The sequence below is a fragment of the Bufo gargarizans genome, chromosome 3, assembly GCF_014858855.1.
Source record: "Bufo gargarizans isolate SCDJY-AF-19 chromosome 3, ASM1485885v1, whole genome shotgun sequence".
Lineage (NCBI taxonomy): Eukaryota > Metazoa > Chordata > Amphibia > Anura > Bufonidae > Bufo > Bufo gargarizans.
Window position 1 is genome coordinate 31,658,725 of NC_058082.1, and position 14,284 is coordinate 31,673,008.

General features: G+C 46.4%; 1 protein-coding gene across 3 annotated transcripts in view; it reads right to left on the reverse strand.

Moving 5' to 3' along the window:
* The window catches only part of FAT3 (FAT atypical cadherin 3), a 444,217-nt gene that overhangs the window by 272,000 nt on the left and 157,933 nt on the right, over positions 1-14,284 (reverse strand). For all 3 annotated transcript variants that reach the window (XM_044286543.1, XM_044286542.1, XM_044286541.1), the window contains exon 3: positions 1,607-1,921. In XM_044286543.1, coding sequence (XP_044142478.1) covers positions 1,607-1,921 — 315 coding nt within the window. The remainder of the gene's footprint in view (positions 1-1,606; positions 1,922-14,284) is intronic.

Below are 14,284 nucleotides of genomic sequence, written 5' to 3' on the forward strand. Positions count from 1 at the left end.
AGGAATGCAAGTGGTGCTCGGTTTCTAATTGGTTGGGCTACAAACTCTGGGACCACCACTGATCACAAGAATGGGGGTCCAGTGTCCATAGCGCACTTCAATTTTTTTAAAGTCTATGTGTGATAAACATAGAGCTCCCATTTCTGTAGGAAGTGTGGGTTTCAACCACGGGGATTCCAGCTTTGGAGCACCCATCGATGATCTATCCTATGGTGTTCTTGGGACATTGCTGCATTCTTCAAAAACATCAGCTGGTATTGCAAAGGGGGTTTCCTGATGAGGGTTCCCCTCACTATTACTTTAAAAGGCCCTCATGAGGCATATGGAATGGGTTGCCTATCAGTTGATGACAATTAACCCCTTAAGATTTAAGGAGAACATTTACAGGAATATAGAAGCTGAGCCATTTTGGGCGAAAAACTTTTTGTGCCTTATCCAAGAGCCGTCATTTGAACAGCAGTCGATGCATTTTCTAATGTACAGAGACCTCGCGCGTTGTGTCTGCTGCAAGCTGTACTTAATTTTTTGATTGAGCGCTCATCTCAGAAAAGCAGCTCATTTGGAGGCAACGTCTGGTCCTCAGACAGGGATAGCAGGTTTTCGTCTGTGCTTTCTTTCCATTTTATAGAAAATTGAAAGATTTAAAGTAGCTAAAGGCGGTGATACAGATTACCGGGGACGCAGCAGGGTCCACTGTAAGAGATGCACAGAACATGGACCTGACTGGACACTGCTGTGAGCGAGACCTGTTTGCCTTGTTATTTCAAGGTTTCTGACGCCACACGAAATGAACAAAAGGACTCCCCACAGTGGTGCAATCACTTAGAGGTGAAAGTAAGATGACAGTGTGTAGGAATGCCTCCCTTAAAGCTGTGACCTAATTCCTTCCGCTGCTGCAAAGATTTAATGTGTTCCAGACGGGACCAGTGGTAGACGGGTTAAATGTAACCGTAGCAGGTTCTACTAGTATATTTTTATTCCATTTTCATATATACTATTTGTGAATTCTGAGTGGATAGAGGGTTATACCTTGTATAGGACCTCAATCAGTCAGCCAGATCGGACAATGGCTACAAATTAGTCTGGAGGACCCAGCACACCCTTGCTATATTATTAATTTTATTATTAGAATTTTTTTTAAATCCCAGAAAAGCTTTAAAAGATAACAATAAGCTATCAAAGTCACAGTGCTAAAAGAACCTGCTGCATAGACTATATGCATGGACTTGCCGGTGAAAGTGCCAAATTTTACTCAAAATAGGATTATCTAGATACGAAAGTCAACAATTTAACCCAACCCCAATAGCTAGATGAAAGCTCTATGAGAAATGCACCCAACCAACATTCAGATTCATCGGTAAATGCTATCTAAGTCTACAGTACAAAAATATTCAGCCAGATTATCTAACATTGCATGATGTCGGCCTAGTTCCACAAGTCTAACTACTGTTCGAGGTGAAAATACGACGTTTGAAGAGGAATAGTAAAAATATACAGACCAAAAAATCCAGTTATTCATATTTTCAAAAATTACGACAACCCATCAGTTGATGACTATCTACCATTGAACATTGCACCATGGAAAAAACTGATAAATAAATCTTACCTGTCTTGGCATTGATGGCAAAGAAGTTTTGAGGGTTCCCGCTTGTGATCTTGTAGGTCAACTTATCGCTGGTGTTCGAATCAGGGTCTACAGCCTGAACCTGGAGCACAGACACATCTTTAGGGGAATTTTCCATGATTGTAGGATAGTATATAGGCTGAGAAGTCAGAGGAGCATTATCGTTGACATCTTCCACTTCAATGTAAAGTTCAATGGTAGAGAAGAGAGGAACAACTCCTCTGTCGGTGGCATACACTGTGAGCCAGTATGAGTTGGTGGTTTCTTTATCTAGAACATCGGCGGTGTAGATAACTCCTGAAAAACAAGAACATAACATGGTTAATGTACCGTAAGCCATATATTCGATGTGCCCATATATCAGTCAATGCATTGCTCATGATCTTTGCCAAAGAACCTCTTAAGTCAATTGACCTAATATCTCTGGATCACTTATAGAGTCTTCATTTATGAAGTGGCTGCAAAGTAATGGGGAGTTATTAGACCAGAGGCTGTTTCCAATTGCAAAACCAATCCCAGAGATTTACACAGAATGTATTCACTGTTCTTGGTCCATGTCAACAATGAGGCACACAACCTCATTTCCATATGTACAGTGAATAGGGATGAGCGAACCCGAACTGTATAGTTCGGGTTCGTACCGAATTTTGGGGTGTCCGTGACACGGACCCGAACCCGGACATTTTCGTAAAAGTCCGGGTTCGGGTTCGGTGTTCGTCGCTTTCTTCGCGCTTTTGTGACGCTTTCTTGGCGCTTTTTGAAAGGCTGCAAAGCAGCCAATCAACAAGCGTCATACTACTTGCCCCAAGAGGCCATCACAGCCATGCCTACTATTGGCATGGCTGTGATTGGCCAGAGCACCATGTGACCCAGCCTCTATTTAAGCTGGAGTCACATAGCGCCGCCCGTCACTCTGCTCTGATTAGCGTAGGGAGAGGTTGCGGCTGCGACAGTAGGGCGAGATTAGGCAGATTAACTCCTCCAAAGGACTTGATTAACTGATCGATCTGCAGCTGTGGATCATTGAGCTGCTGATCCTCAATTGCTCACTGTTTTTAGGCTGCACAGACCGTTTGTCAGTCTCATTTTTCTGGGGTGATCGGCGGCCATTTTGTGTCTTGTGGTGCGCCAGCACAAGCTGCGACCAAGTGCATTTAACCCTCAATGGTGTGGTTGTTTTTTGGCTAAAGCCTACATCAGGGTGAAGCTGTGACACCAAGTGCATTTAACCAGCAATAGTCTGTTCATTTTTTGGCCATATCCCAGTCTAATTCTGTCACTAAATCCATACCGGTCACCCAGCGCCTAAATACTAGGCCTCAAATTTATATCCAGCTAAATCTGTCCCTAGTGCTGTAGCTGGGCGAGTTATTTAGTGTCCGTTCAAGCACATTTCTTGTTCTGGGTTGAAATACAATTCCCAATTTAGCAATTTCATAATTTAGTGGTTCCTGCTATATCAGAGCTATTTGAAATCTATCCCAAAAAGGGTATATAATATTGAAGGTGCACATTGGGTCATTCAGAATAACTTCACACACACCCGCTACTGTGTATTTCCAAGTCTAATTCTGTCACTAAACCCATACCTGTCACCCAGCGCCTAAATACTAGGCCTCAAATTTAAATCCCTCTAAATCTCTCGTTACCCACCGCTGTACTGTTGTTGCTGGGCAAGATATTTAGTGTCCGTCAAAGCACATTTTTTGTTCTGGGTTGAAGTACAATTCCCAATTTAGCAATTTCATAATTTAGTGGTTTCTGCTATATCAGAGCTATTTGAAATCTATCCCTAAAAGGGTATATAATATTGAAGGTGCACATAGGGTCATTCAGAATAACTTCACACACACGCTTCTGTGCATTTCCAAGTCTAATTCTGTCACTAAATCCATACCGGTGACCCAGCGCCTAAATACTAGGCCTCAAATTTAAATCCCTCTAAATCTCTCGTTACCCACCACTGTACTGTTGTTGCTGGGCAAGATATTTAGTGTCCGTCAAAGCACATTTTTTGTTCTGGGTTGAAGTACAATTCCCAATTTAGCAATTTCATAATTTAGTGGTTTCTGCTATATCAGAGCTATTTGAAATCTATCCCTAAAAGGGTATATAATATTGAAGGTGCACATAGGGTCATTCAGAATAACTTCACACACACGCTTCTGTGCATTTCCAAGTCTAATTCTGTCACTAAATCCATACCGGTGACCCAGCGCCTAAATACTAGGCCTCAAATTTAAATCCCTCTAAATCTCTCGTTACCCACCGCTGTACTGTTGTTGCTGGGCAAGATATTTAGTGTCCGTCAAAGCACATTTTTTGTTCTGGGTTGAAGTACAATTCCCAATTTAGCAATTTCATAATTTAGTGGTTTCTGCTATATCAGAGCTATTTGAAATCTATCCCTAAAAGGGTATATAATATTGAAGGTGCACATAGGGTCATTCAGAATAACTTCACACACACGCTTCTGTGCATTTCCAAGTCTAATTCTGTCACTAAATCCATACCGGTGACCCAGCGCCTAAATACTAGGCCTCAAATTTAAATCCCTCTAAATCTCTCGTTACCCACCGCTGTACTGTTGTTGCTGGGCAAGATATTTAGTGTCCGTCAAAGCACATTTTTTGTTCTGGGTTGAAGTACAATTCCCAATTTAGCAATTTCATAATTTAGTGGTTTCTGCTATATCAGAGCTATTTGAAATCTATCCCTAAAAGGGTATATAATATTGAAGGTGCACATAGGGTCATTCAGAATAACTTCACACACACGCTTCTGTGCATTTCCAAGTCTAATTCTGTCACTAAATCCATACCGGTGACCCAGCGCCTAAATACTAGGCCTCAAATTTAAATCCCTCTAAATCTCTCGTTACCCACCACTGTACTGTTGTTGCTGGGCAAGATATTTAGTGTCCGTCAAAGCACATTTTTTGTTCTGGGTTGAAGTACAATTCCCAATTTAGCAATTTCATAATTTAGTGGTTTCTGCTATATCAGAGCTATTTGAAATCTATCCCTAAAAGGGTATATAATATTGAAGGTGCACATAGGGTCATTCAGAATAACTTCACACACACGCTTCTGTGCATTTCCAAGTCTAATTCTGTCACTAAATCCATACCGGTGACCCAGCGCCTAAATACTAGGCCTCAAATTTAAATCCCTCTAAATCTCTCGTTACCCACCGCTGTACTGTTGTTGCTGGGCAAGATATTTAGTGTCCGTCAAAGCACATTTTTTGTTCTGGGTTGAAGTACAATTCCCAATTTAGCAATTTCATAATTTAGTGGTTCCTGCTATATCAGAGCTATTTGAAATCTATCCCAAAAAGGGTATATAATATTGAAGGTGCACATTGGGTCATTCAGAATAACTTCACACACACCCGCTACTGTGTATTTCCAAGTCTAATTCTGTCACTAAACCCATACCTGTCACCCAGCGCCTAAATACTAGGCCTCAAATTTAAATCCCTCTAAATCTCTCGTTACCCACCGCTGTACTGTTGTTGCTGGGCAAGATATTTAGTGTCCGTCAAAGCACATTTTTTGTTCTGGGTTGAAGTACAATTCCCAATTTAGCAATTTCATAATTTAGTGGTTTCTGCTATATCAGAGCTATTTGAAATCTATCCCTAAAAGGGTATATAATATTGAAGGTGCACATAGGGTCATTCAGAATAACTTCACACACACGCTTCTGTGCATTTCCAAGTCTAATTCTGTCACTAAATCCATACCGGTGACCCAGCGCCTAAATACTAGGCCTCAAATTTAAATCCCTCTAAATCTCTCGTTACCCACCGCTGTACTGTTGTTGCTGGGCAAGATATTTAGTGTCCGTCAAAGCACATTTTTTGTTCTGGGTTGAAGTACAATTCCCAATTTAGCAATTTCATAATTTAGTGGTTTCTGCTATATCAGAGCTATTTGAAATCTATCCCTAAAAGGGTATATAATATTGAAGGTGCACATAGGGTCATTCAGAATAACTTCACACACACGCTTCTGTGCATTTCCAAGTCTAATTCTGTCACTAAATCCATACCGGTGACCCAGCGCCTAAATACTAGGCCTCAAATTTAAATCCCTCTAAATCTCTCGTTACCCACCACTGTACTGTTGTTGCTGGGCAAGATATTTAGTGTCCGTCAAAGCACATTTTTTGTTCTGGGTTGAAGTACAATTCCCAATTTAGCAATTTCATAATTTAGTGGTTCCTGCTATATCAGAGCTATTTGAAATCTATCCCAAAAAGGGTATATAATATTGAAGGTGCACATTGGGTCATTCAGAATAACTTCACACACACCCGCTACTGTGTATTTCCAAGTCTAATTCTGTCACTAAACCCATACCTGTCACCCAGCGCCTAAATACTAGGCCTCAAATTTATATCCCGCTGAATTTGAATACAATACATTGGGCCAAATAATATATTTGTTGTTGTGGTGAACCATAACAATGAGAAAAACATCTAGTAAGGGACGCGGACGTGGACATGGTCGTGGTGGTGTTAGTGGACCCTCTGGTGCTGGGAGAGGACGTGGCCGTTCTGCCACATCCACACGTCCTAGTGTACCAACTACCTCAGGTCCCAGTAGCCGCCAGAATTTACAGCGATATATGGTGGGGCCCAATGCCGTTCTAAGGATGGTAAGGCCTGAGCAGGTACAGGCATTAGTCAATTGGGTGGCCGACAGTGGATCCAGCACGTTCACATTATCTCCCACCCAGTCTTCTGCAGAAAGCGCACAGATGGCGCCTGAAAACCAACCCCATCAGTCTGTCACATCACCCCCATGCATACCAGGGAAACTGTCTCAGCCTCAAGTTATGCAGCAGTCTCTTATGCTGTTTGAAGACTCCGCTGGCAGGGTTTCCCAAGGGCATCCACCTAGCCCTTCCCCAGCGGTGAAAGACATAGAATGCACTGACGCACAACCACTTATGTTTCCTGATGATGAGGACATGGGAATACCACCTCAGCATGTCTCTGATGATGACGAAACACAGGTGCCAACTGCTGCGTCTTTCTGCAGTGTGCAGACTGAACAGGAGGTCAGGGATCAAGACTGGGTGGAAGACGATGCAGGGGACGATGAGGTCCTAGACCCCACATGGAATGAAGGTCGTGCCACTGACTTTCACAGTTCGGAGGAAGAGGCAGTGGTGAGACCGAGCCAACAGCGTAGCAAAAGAGGGAGCAGTGGGCAAAAGCAGAACACCCGCCGCCAAGAGACTCCGCCTGCTACTGACCGCCGCCATCTGGGACCGAGCACCCCAAAGGCAGCTTCAAGGAGTTCCCTGGCATGGCACTTCTTCAAACAATGTGCTGACGACAAGACCCGAGTGGTTTGCACGCTGTGCCATCAGAGCCTGAAGCGAGGCATTAACGTTCTGAACCTGAGCACAACCTGCATGACCAGGCACCTGCATGCAAAGCATGAACTGCAGTGGAGTAAACACCTTAAAACCAAGGAAGTCACTCAGGCTCCCCCTGCTACCTCTTCTGCTGCTGCCGCCTCGGCCTATTCTGCTGCTGCCGCCTCGGCCTCTTCCTCCGCCTCTGGAGGAACGTTGGCACCTGCCGCCCAGCAAACAGGGGATGTACCACCAACACCACCACCACCACCTCCGTCACCAAGCGTCTCAACCATGTCACACGCCAGCGTTCAGCTCTCCATCTCACAAACATTTGATAGAAAGCGTAAATTCCCACCTAGCCACCCTCGATCCCTGGCCCTGAATGCCAGCATTTCTAAACTACTGGCCTATGAAATGCTGTCATTTAGGCTGGTGGACACAGACAGCTTCAAACAGCTCATGTCGCTTGCTGTCCCACAGTATGTTGTTCCCAGCCGGCACTACTTCTCCAAGAGAGCCGTGCCTTCCCTGCACAACCAAGTATCCGATAAAATCAAGTGTGCACTGCGACACGCCATCTGTAGCAAGGTCCACCTAACCACAGATACGTGGACCAGTAAGCACGGCCAGGGACGCTATATCTCCCTAACTGCACACTGGGTAAATGTAGTGGCAGCTGGGCCCCAGGCGGAGAGCTGTTTGGCGCACGTCCTGCCGCCGCCAAGGATCGCAGGGCAACATTCTTTGCCTCCTGTTGCCACCTCCTCCTTCTCGGCTTCCTCCTCCTCTTCTTCCACCTGCTCATCCAGTCAGCCACACACCTTCACCACCAACTTCAGCACAGCCCGGGGTAAACGTCAGCAGGCCATTCTGAAACTCATATGTTTGGGGGACAGGCCCCACACCGCACAGGAGTTGTGGCGGGGTATTGAACAACAGACCGACGAGTGGTTGCTGCCGGTGAGCCTCAAGCCCGGCCTGGTGGTGTGTGATAATGGGCGAAATCTCGTTGCAGCTCTGGGACTAGCCAATTTGACGCACATCCCTTGCTTGGCGCATGTGCTGAATTTGGTGGTGCAGAAGTTCATTCACAACTACCCCGACATGTCAGAGCTGCTGCATAAAGTGCGGGCCGTCTGTTCGCGCTTCCGGCGTTCACATCCTGCCGCTGCTCGCCTGTCTGCGCTACAGCGTAACTTCGGCCTTCCCGCTCACCGCCTCATATGCGACGTGCCCACCAGGTGGAACTCCACCTTGCACATGCTGGACAGACTGTGCGAGCAGCAGCAGGCCATAGTGGAGTTTCAGCTGCAGCACGCACGGGTCAGTCGCACTACAGAACAGCACCACTTCACCACCAATGACTGGGCCTCCATGCGAGACCTGTGTGCCCTGTTGCGCTGTTTCGAGTACTCCACCAACATGGCCAGTGGCGATGACACCGTTATCAGCGTTACAATACCACTTCTATGTCTCCTTGAGAAAACACTTAGGGCGATGATGGAACAGGAGGTGGCCCAGGAGGAGGAGGAGGAGGATGAGGAAGAGGGGTCATTTTTAGCACTTTCAGGCCAGTCTCTTCGAAGTGACTCAGAGGGAGGTTTTTTGCAACAGCAGAGGCCAGGTACAAATGTGGCCAGCCAGGGCCCACTACTGGAGGACGAGGAGGACGAGGATGAGGAGGAGGTGGAGGAGGATGAGGATGAAGCATGGTCACAGCGGGGTGGCACCCAACGCAGCTCGGGTCCATCACTGGTGCGTGGCTGGGGGGAAAGGCAGGACGATGACGATACGCCTCCCACAGAGGACAGCTTGTCCTTACCCCTGGGCAGCCTGGCACACATGAGCGACTACATGCTGAAGTGCCTGCGCAACGACAGCAGAGTTGCCCACATTTTAACCTGTGCGGACTACTGGGTTGCCACCCTGCTGGATCCACGCTACAAAGACAATGTGCCCACCTTACTTCCTGCACTGGAGCGTGATAGGAAGATGCGCGAGTACAAGCGCACGTTGGTAGACGCGCTACTGAGAGCATTCCCAAATGTCACAGGGGAACAAGTGGAAGCCCAAGGCCAAGGCAGAGGAGGAGCAAGAGGTCGCCAAGGCAGCTGTGTCACGGCCAGCTCCTCTGAGGGCAGGGTTAGCATGGCAGAGATGTGGAAAACTTTTGTCAACACGCCACAGCTAACTGCACCACCACCTGATACGCAACGTGTTAGCAGGAGGCAACATTTCACTAACATGGTGGAACAGTACGTGTGCACACCCCTCCACGTACTGACTGATGGTTCGGCCCCATTCAACTTCTGGGTCTCTAAATTGTCCACGTGGCCAGAGCTAGCCTTTTATGCCTTGGAGGTGCTGGCCTGCCCGGCAGCCAGCGTTTTGTCTGAACGTGTATTCAGCACGGCAGGGGGCGTCATTACAGACAAACGCAGCCGCCTGTCTACAGCCAATGTGGACAAGCTGACGTTCATAAAAATGAACCAGGCATGGATCCCACAGGACCTGTCCGTCCCTTGTCCAGATTAGACATTAACTACCTCCCCATAACCATATATTATTGGACTCCAGGGCACTTCCTCATTCAATCCTATTTTTATTTTCATTTTACCATTATATTGCGATGCTACCCAAAGTTGAATGAACCTCTCCTCTGCCTGTGTGCTAGGCCTAAATATATGCCAATGGACTGTTGCAGTGGTGGCTGACATGAAGCCTGATTCTCTGCTATGACATGCAGACTAATTCTCTGCTGACATGAAGCCAGATTGTCTGTTACGGGACCTCTCTCCTCTGCCTGGGTGCTGGGCCTAAATTTATGACAATGGACTGTTGCAGTGGTGGCTGACGTGAAGCCTGATTCTCTGCTATGACATGCAGACTGATTCTCTGCTGACATGAAGCCAGATCGTCTGTTACGGGACCTCTCTGCTCTGCCTGTGTGCTAGGCCTAAATATATGCCAATGGACTGTTGCAGTGGTGGGTGACGTGAAGCCTCATTCTCTGCTATGACATGCAGACTGATTCTCTGCTGACATGAAGCCAGATTGTCTGTTACGGGACCTCTCTGCTCTGCCTGTGTGCTAGGCCTAAATATATGCCAATGGACTGTTGCAGTGGTGGGTGACGTGAAGCCTCATTCTCTGCTATGACATGCAGACTGATTCTCTGCTGTCATGAAGCCAGATTGTCTGTTACGGGACCTCTCTGCTCTGCCTGTGTGCTAGGCCTAAATATATGCCAATGGACTGTTGCAGTGGTGGGTGACGTGAAGCCTCATTCTCTGCTATGACATGCAGACTGATTCTCTGCTGACATGAAGCCAGATTGTCTGTTACGGGACCTCTCTGCTCTGCCTGTGTGCTAGGCCTAAATATATGCCAATGGACTGTTGCAGTGGTGGGTGACGTGAAGCCTCATTCTCTGCTATGACATGCAGACTGATTCTCTGCTGTCATGAAGCCAGATTGTCTGTTACGGGACCTCTCTGCTCTGCCTGTGTGCTAGGCCTAAATATATGCCAATGGACTGTTGCAGTGGTGGGTGACGTGAAGCCTCATTCTCTGCTATGACATGCAGACTAATTCTCTGCTGACATGAAGACAGATTCTCTGTTACGGGACCTCTCTCCTCTGCCTGTGTGTGTGCTGGGCCTAAATATATGCCAATGGACTGTTGCAGTGGTGGCTGACGTGAAGCCTCATTCTCTGCTATGACATGCAGACTGATTCTCTGCTGACATGAAGCCAGATTCTCTGTTACGGGACCTCTCTCCTCTGCCTGTGTGTGTGCTGGGCCTAAATATATGCCAATGGACTGTTGCAGTGGTGGCTGACGTGAAGCCTCATTCTCTGCTATGACATGCAGACTGATTCTCTGCTGACATGAAGCCAGATTCTCTGTTACGGGACCTCTCTCCTCTGCCTGTGTGTGTGCTGGGCCTAAATATATGCCAATGGACTGTTGCAGTGGTGGCTGACGTGAAGCCTCATTCTCTGCTATGACATGCAGACTGATTCTCTGCTGACATGAAGCCAGATTCTCTGTTACGGGACCTCTCTCCTCTGCCTGTGTGTGTGCTGGGCCTAAATATATGTCAATGGACTGTTGCAGTGGTGGCTGACGTGAAGCCTCATTCTCTGCTATGACATGCAGACTGATTCTCTGCTGACATGAAGCCAGATTCTCTGTTACGGGACCTCTCTCCTCTGCCTGTGTGCTAGGCCTAAATATATGCCAATGGACTGTTGCAGTGGTGGCTGACGTGAAGCCTCATTCTCTGCTATGACATGCAGACTAATTCTCTGCTGACATGAAGACAGATTCTCTGTTACGGGACCTCTCTCCTCTGCCTGGGTGCCGGGGCCTAAATATCTGAGAATGGACTGTTCCAGTGGTGGGTGACGGGAAGCCAGATTCTCTGCTATGGAACCTCTCTCCAATTGATTTTGGTTAATTTTTATTTATTTAATTTTTATTTTAATTAATTTCCCTATCCACGTTTGTTTGCAGGGGATTTACCTACATGTTGCTGCCTTTTGCAGCCCTCTAGCCCTTTCCTGGGCTGTTTTACAGCCGTTTTAGTGCCGAAAAGTTCGGGTCCCCATTGACTTCAATGGGGTTCGGGTTCGGGACGAAGTTCGGATCGGGTTCGGATCCCGAACCCGAACATTTCCGGGATGTTCGGCCGAACTTCTCGAACCCGAACATCCAGGTGTTCGCTCAACTCTAACAGTGAAACCTTTAAGACTACCAACTAAAATATCTGCAAAAAATTGCTTTCTTAAGAAGCAGTTCTCTCAAAGAAGAAGGCTCACATATTGAAAGCATAGAAAAGTCTAGTCTGGATGATGGGTGATCTTCTCAAAGAGTTGATCTTCTTGTTAGGTTTTAGTGTAGTGGATCTACTGTAAGTTCATAAATTATGAGTTAAGAGTGTTTATGGAGTTTGGGAGAACATTAAAGTGGTTGTTCACCTTTCTAACCTTGTCTACACACCCCACCAAACGTGTCCAGACCTGCGGTAGTAATCACACTTACCTGGTCCCCACCGCTGGGTTCTCACTCCATTGTTGCTGTCACGGATGAGGTAAAGGAGTAAACACCACACCGACAACCAGGGAGGAAGGGAAAAGCCGCTAGGCCTCAATGCTAGGGAAGGGAAAGGGTCACCACCCAAAGAACCCTACTCCTGGCCCTGACCGCTTTGAGGTAGAAATGCCCATACACAGGAACCTGGAAGCCCTGGAGACCCTGAGAATCCCTAAAGATATTGGCAGGGCTGAGACAACCTGTTCCTTCCAAGATGAAGGAACAAGTGTCTCCCTGAGGCCTAGTAACCACAACCAAGGGAAAAAGACAAAATACAAACAAGCGAGACACTTAGCTTCTGTTGTAGAAGGATGAGCAGGAACTCAGGGAAAACCACACTCCAGCTCTTTCCAAAACCAAATGAAGCAATCTACCGCATAGTCAGAAGTGTAGGGTCAGATTATAAAGGGTAGAAGTGATGACCACTGAGCGACAGCTGAGACAAGAAGGGAAGTGGTCATTAACACTATGCCCCTGCATACTTCTGTTGTCCCTGCCTACTTTTGGCTTGTGTTGGTCCTGTGTACTTGTGTTGCCCTGCCTTCTGTCAATTAGGACTTGCCTAAAACTTGTGGCCACTTTTAGGATTTTTTTTTTCAGGGCCACTTCATGTTCCCAGTGTACCCCTCTATTCCCTGTTATAGGACTTCTGCAAATAGCTGGCTCTGCTTTTTTCAGAAGTCCCATACCAATGAATGGAAAGGCCGCACATGAGCGGTTTGTTGTCTGGCCCTGTTCATGAGATAGGAGCTAGTCCCAAAGGTGGGACCTGCACCTATCTGACATTTATGGCTTATCCTATAAATGTCCCCGTTGGGGCAACCATTTAACCTAACAAGCCATCTCAATGAAGTATTCTTATAAGGGATCTCATTGCTCACAGTCCACGCTGTACAAATAGTCCCAATTTCTAAACATACTACTTAGCGTCTTACAGGGCAGTCGAGGACTCCTGGTTCCTCGGCAGCAGACAATTTAATGACTATGTTTTTGCATTTCTCTGTGTCGTATTCTTTCCAAGTGGTGAAAACATTTTATACAGGGTTCGCTGGAAGAGCCGCTATAATAAGACACTTCTAGCCGCCGCCGCCTCACAACTGATGTATTAGACTGTACACATACAGGAAGCAGCCGGCAGAAAATCCTGACAAGCTCATGACCTACACTTGCTATACTCTCTAGTGGGAATTCGAACCTTCCAGATGCCTCTATAATCCAGAGAGTCTCCATCCCAGATATATATTAGAAGCCGTAGAAGTAGACAAAACTCAGGAACGTGTTTGCCTAAATATCCCAGTGTCTGTGGGAAAGGGAAGGGATTTTGGTTAATGCTCTGGTCTGGTAACCTAAGCTCACTTCATTAATGTTTCAGCTGTCACACGCTATCCCTGACCAGGAGACGTGCGTGACGGCCGTCCACGCTTAATCACTTCCACACATGCACAAACAGGATCTGCTCCGTAGGCTCTCCAGGACGGGGACGTTTTACTATGCTTTATATGAGGCGCAGTATAAATGAATTGCTTACGTTGGTTCTCCTTCCAAGGTATCAGATGGCCAAAGTGGGACACATTATTTTATACTGCACCGCGTGTCTTGTCCCGCGCGTTGATGGAAGTCACACTTCTTCATATATCAAACGCTAACAGTCACGAAACAATGTAATAATACTCATAAAATGCAGAAATGTCGCAGTGCCAACGACAAACTCAGCTCTATCCCCCTGCACATATGATCTGTCTCCTCCGAGATACCTTTTCTAAGTTAAAATAAACCTTATGCGCTAACATGTCTTATCTGCTGATTTCTTGCTGGTTGAGGACCACCTGTGAGTGATAACATGGGAGGATGTGCAGATCTCTATCTATAATACACAAATAGACAACTTATCTGAATCTGCACGTGTCAGCCCTCTGTGGCGTACTGAGCTCTGCTACATAGGGGTGATGTATATCAATGAAGGGCAAAGGTTCAGTTGAGGCCATGTAATATGCGTAGGACTGACTATTCAGGGACCGGCTTCAGTATAAAGTATATAGTATAACACTTCCAGTCCCTCACAGTATATAGTATAACACTTCCAGTCCCTCACAGTATATAGTATAACACTTCCAGTCCCTCACAGTATATAGTATAACACTTCCAGTCCCTCACAGTATATAGTATAACACTTCCAGTCCCTCACAGT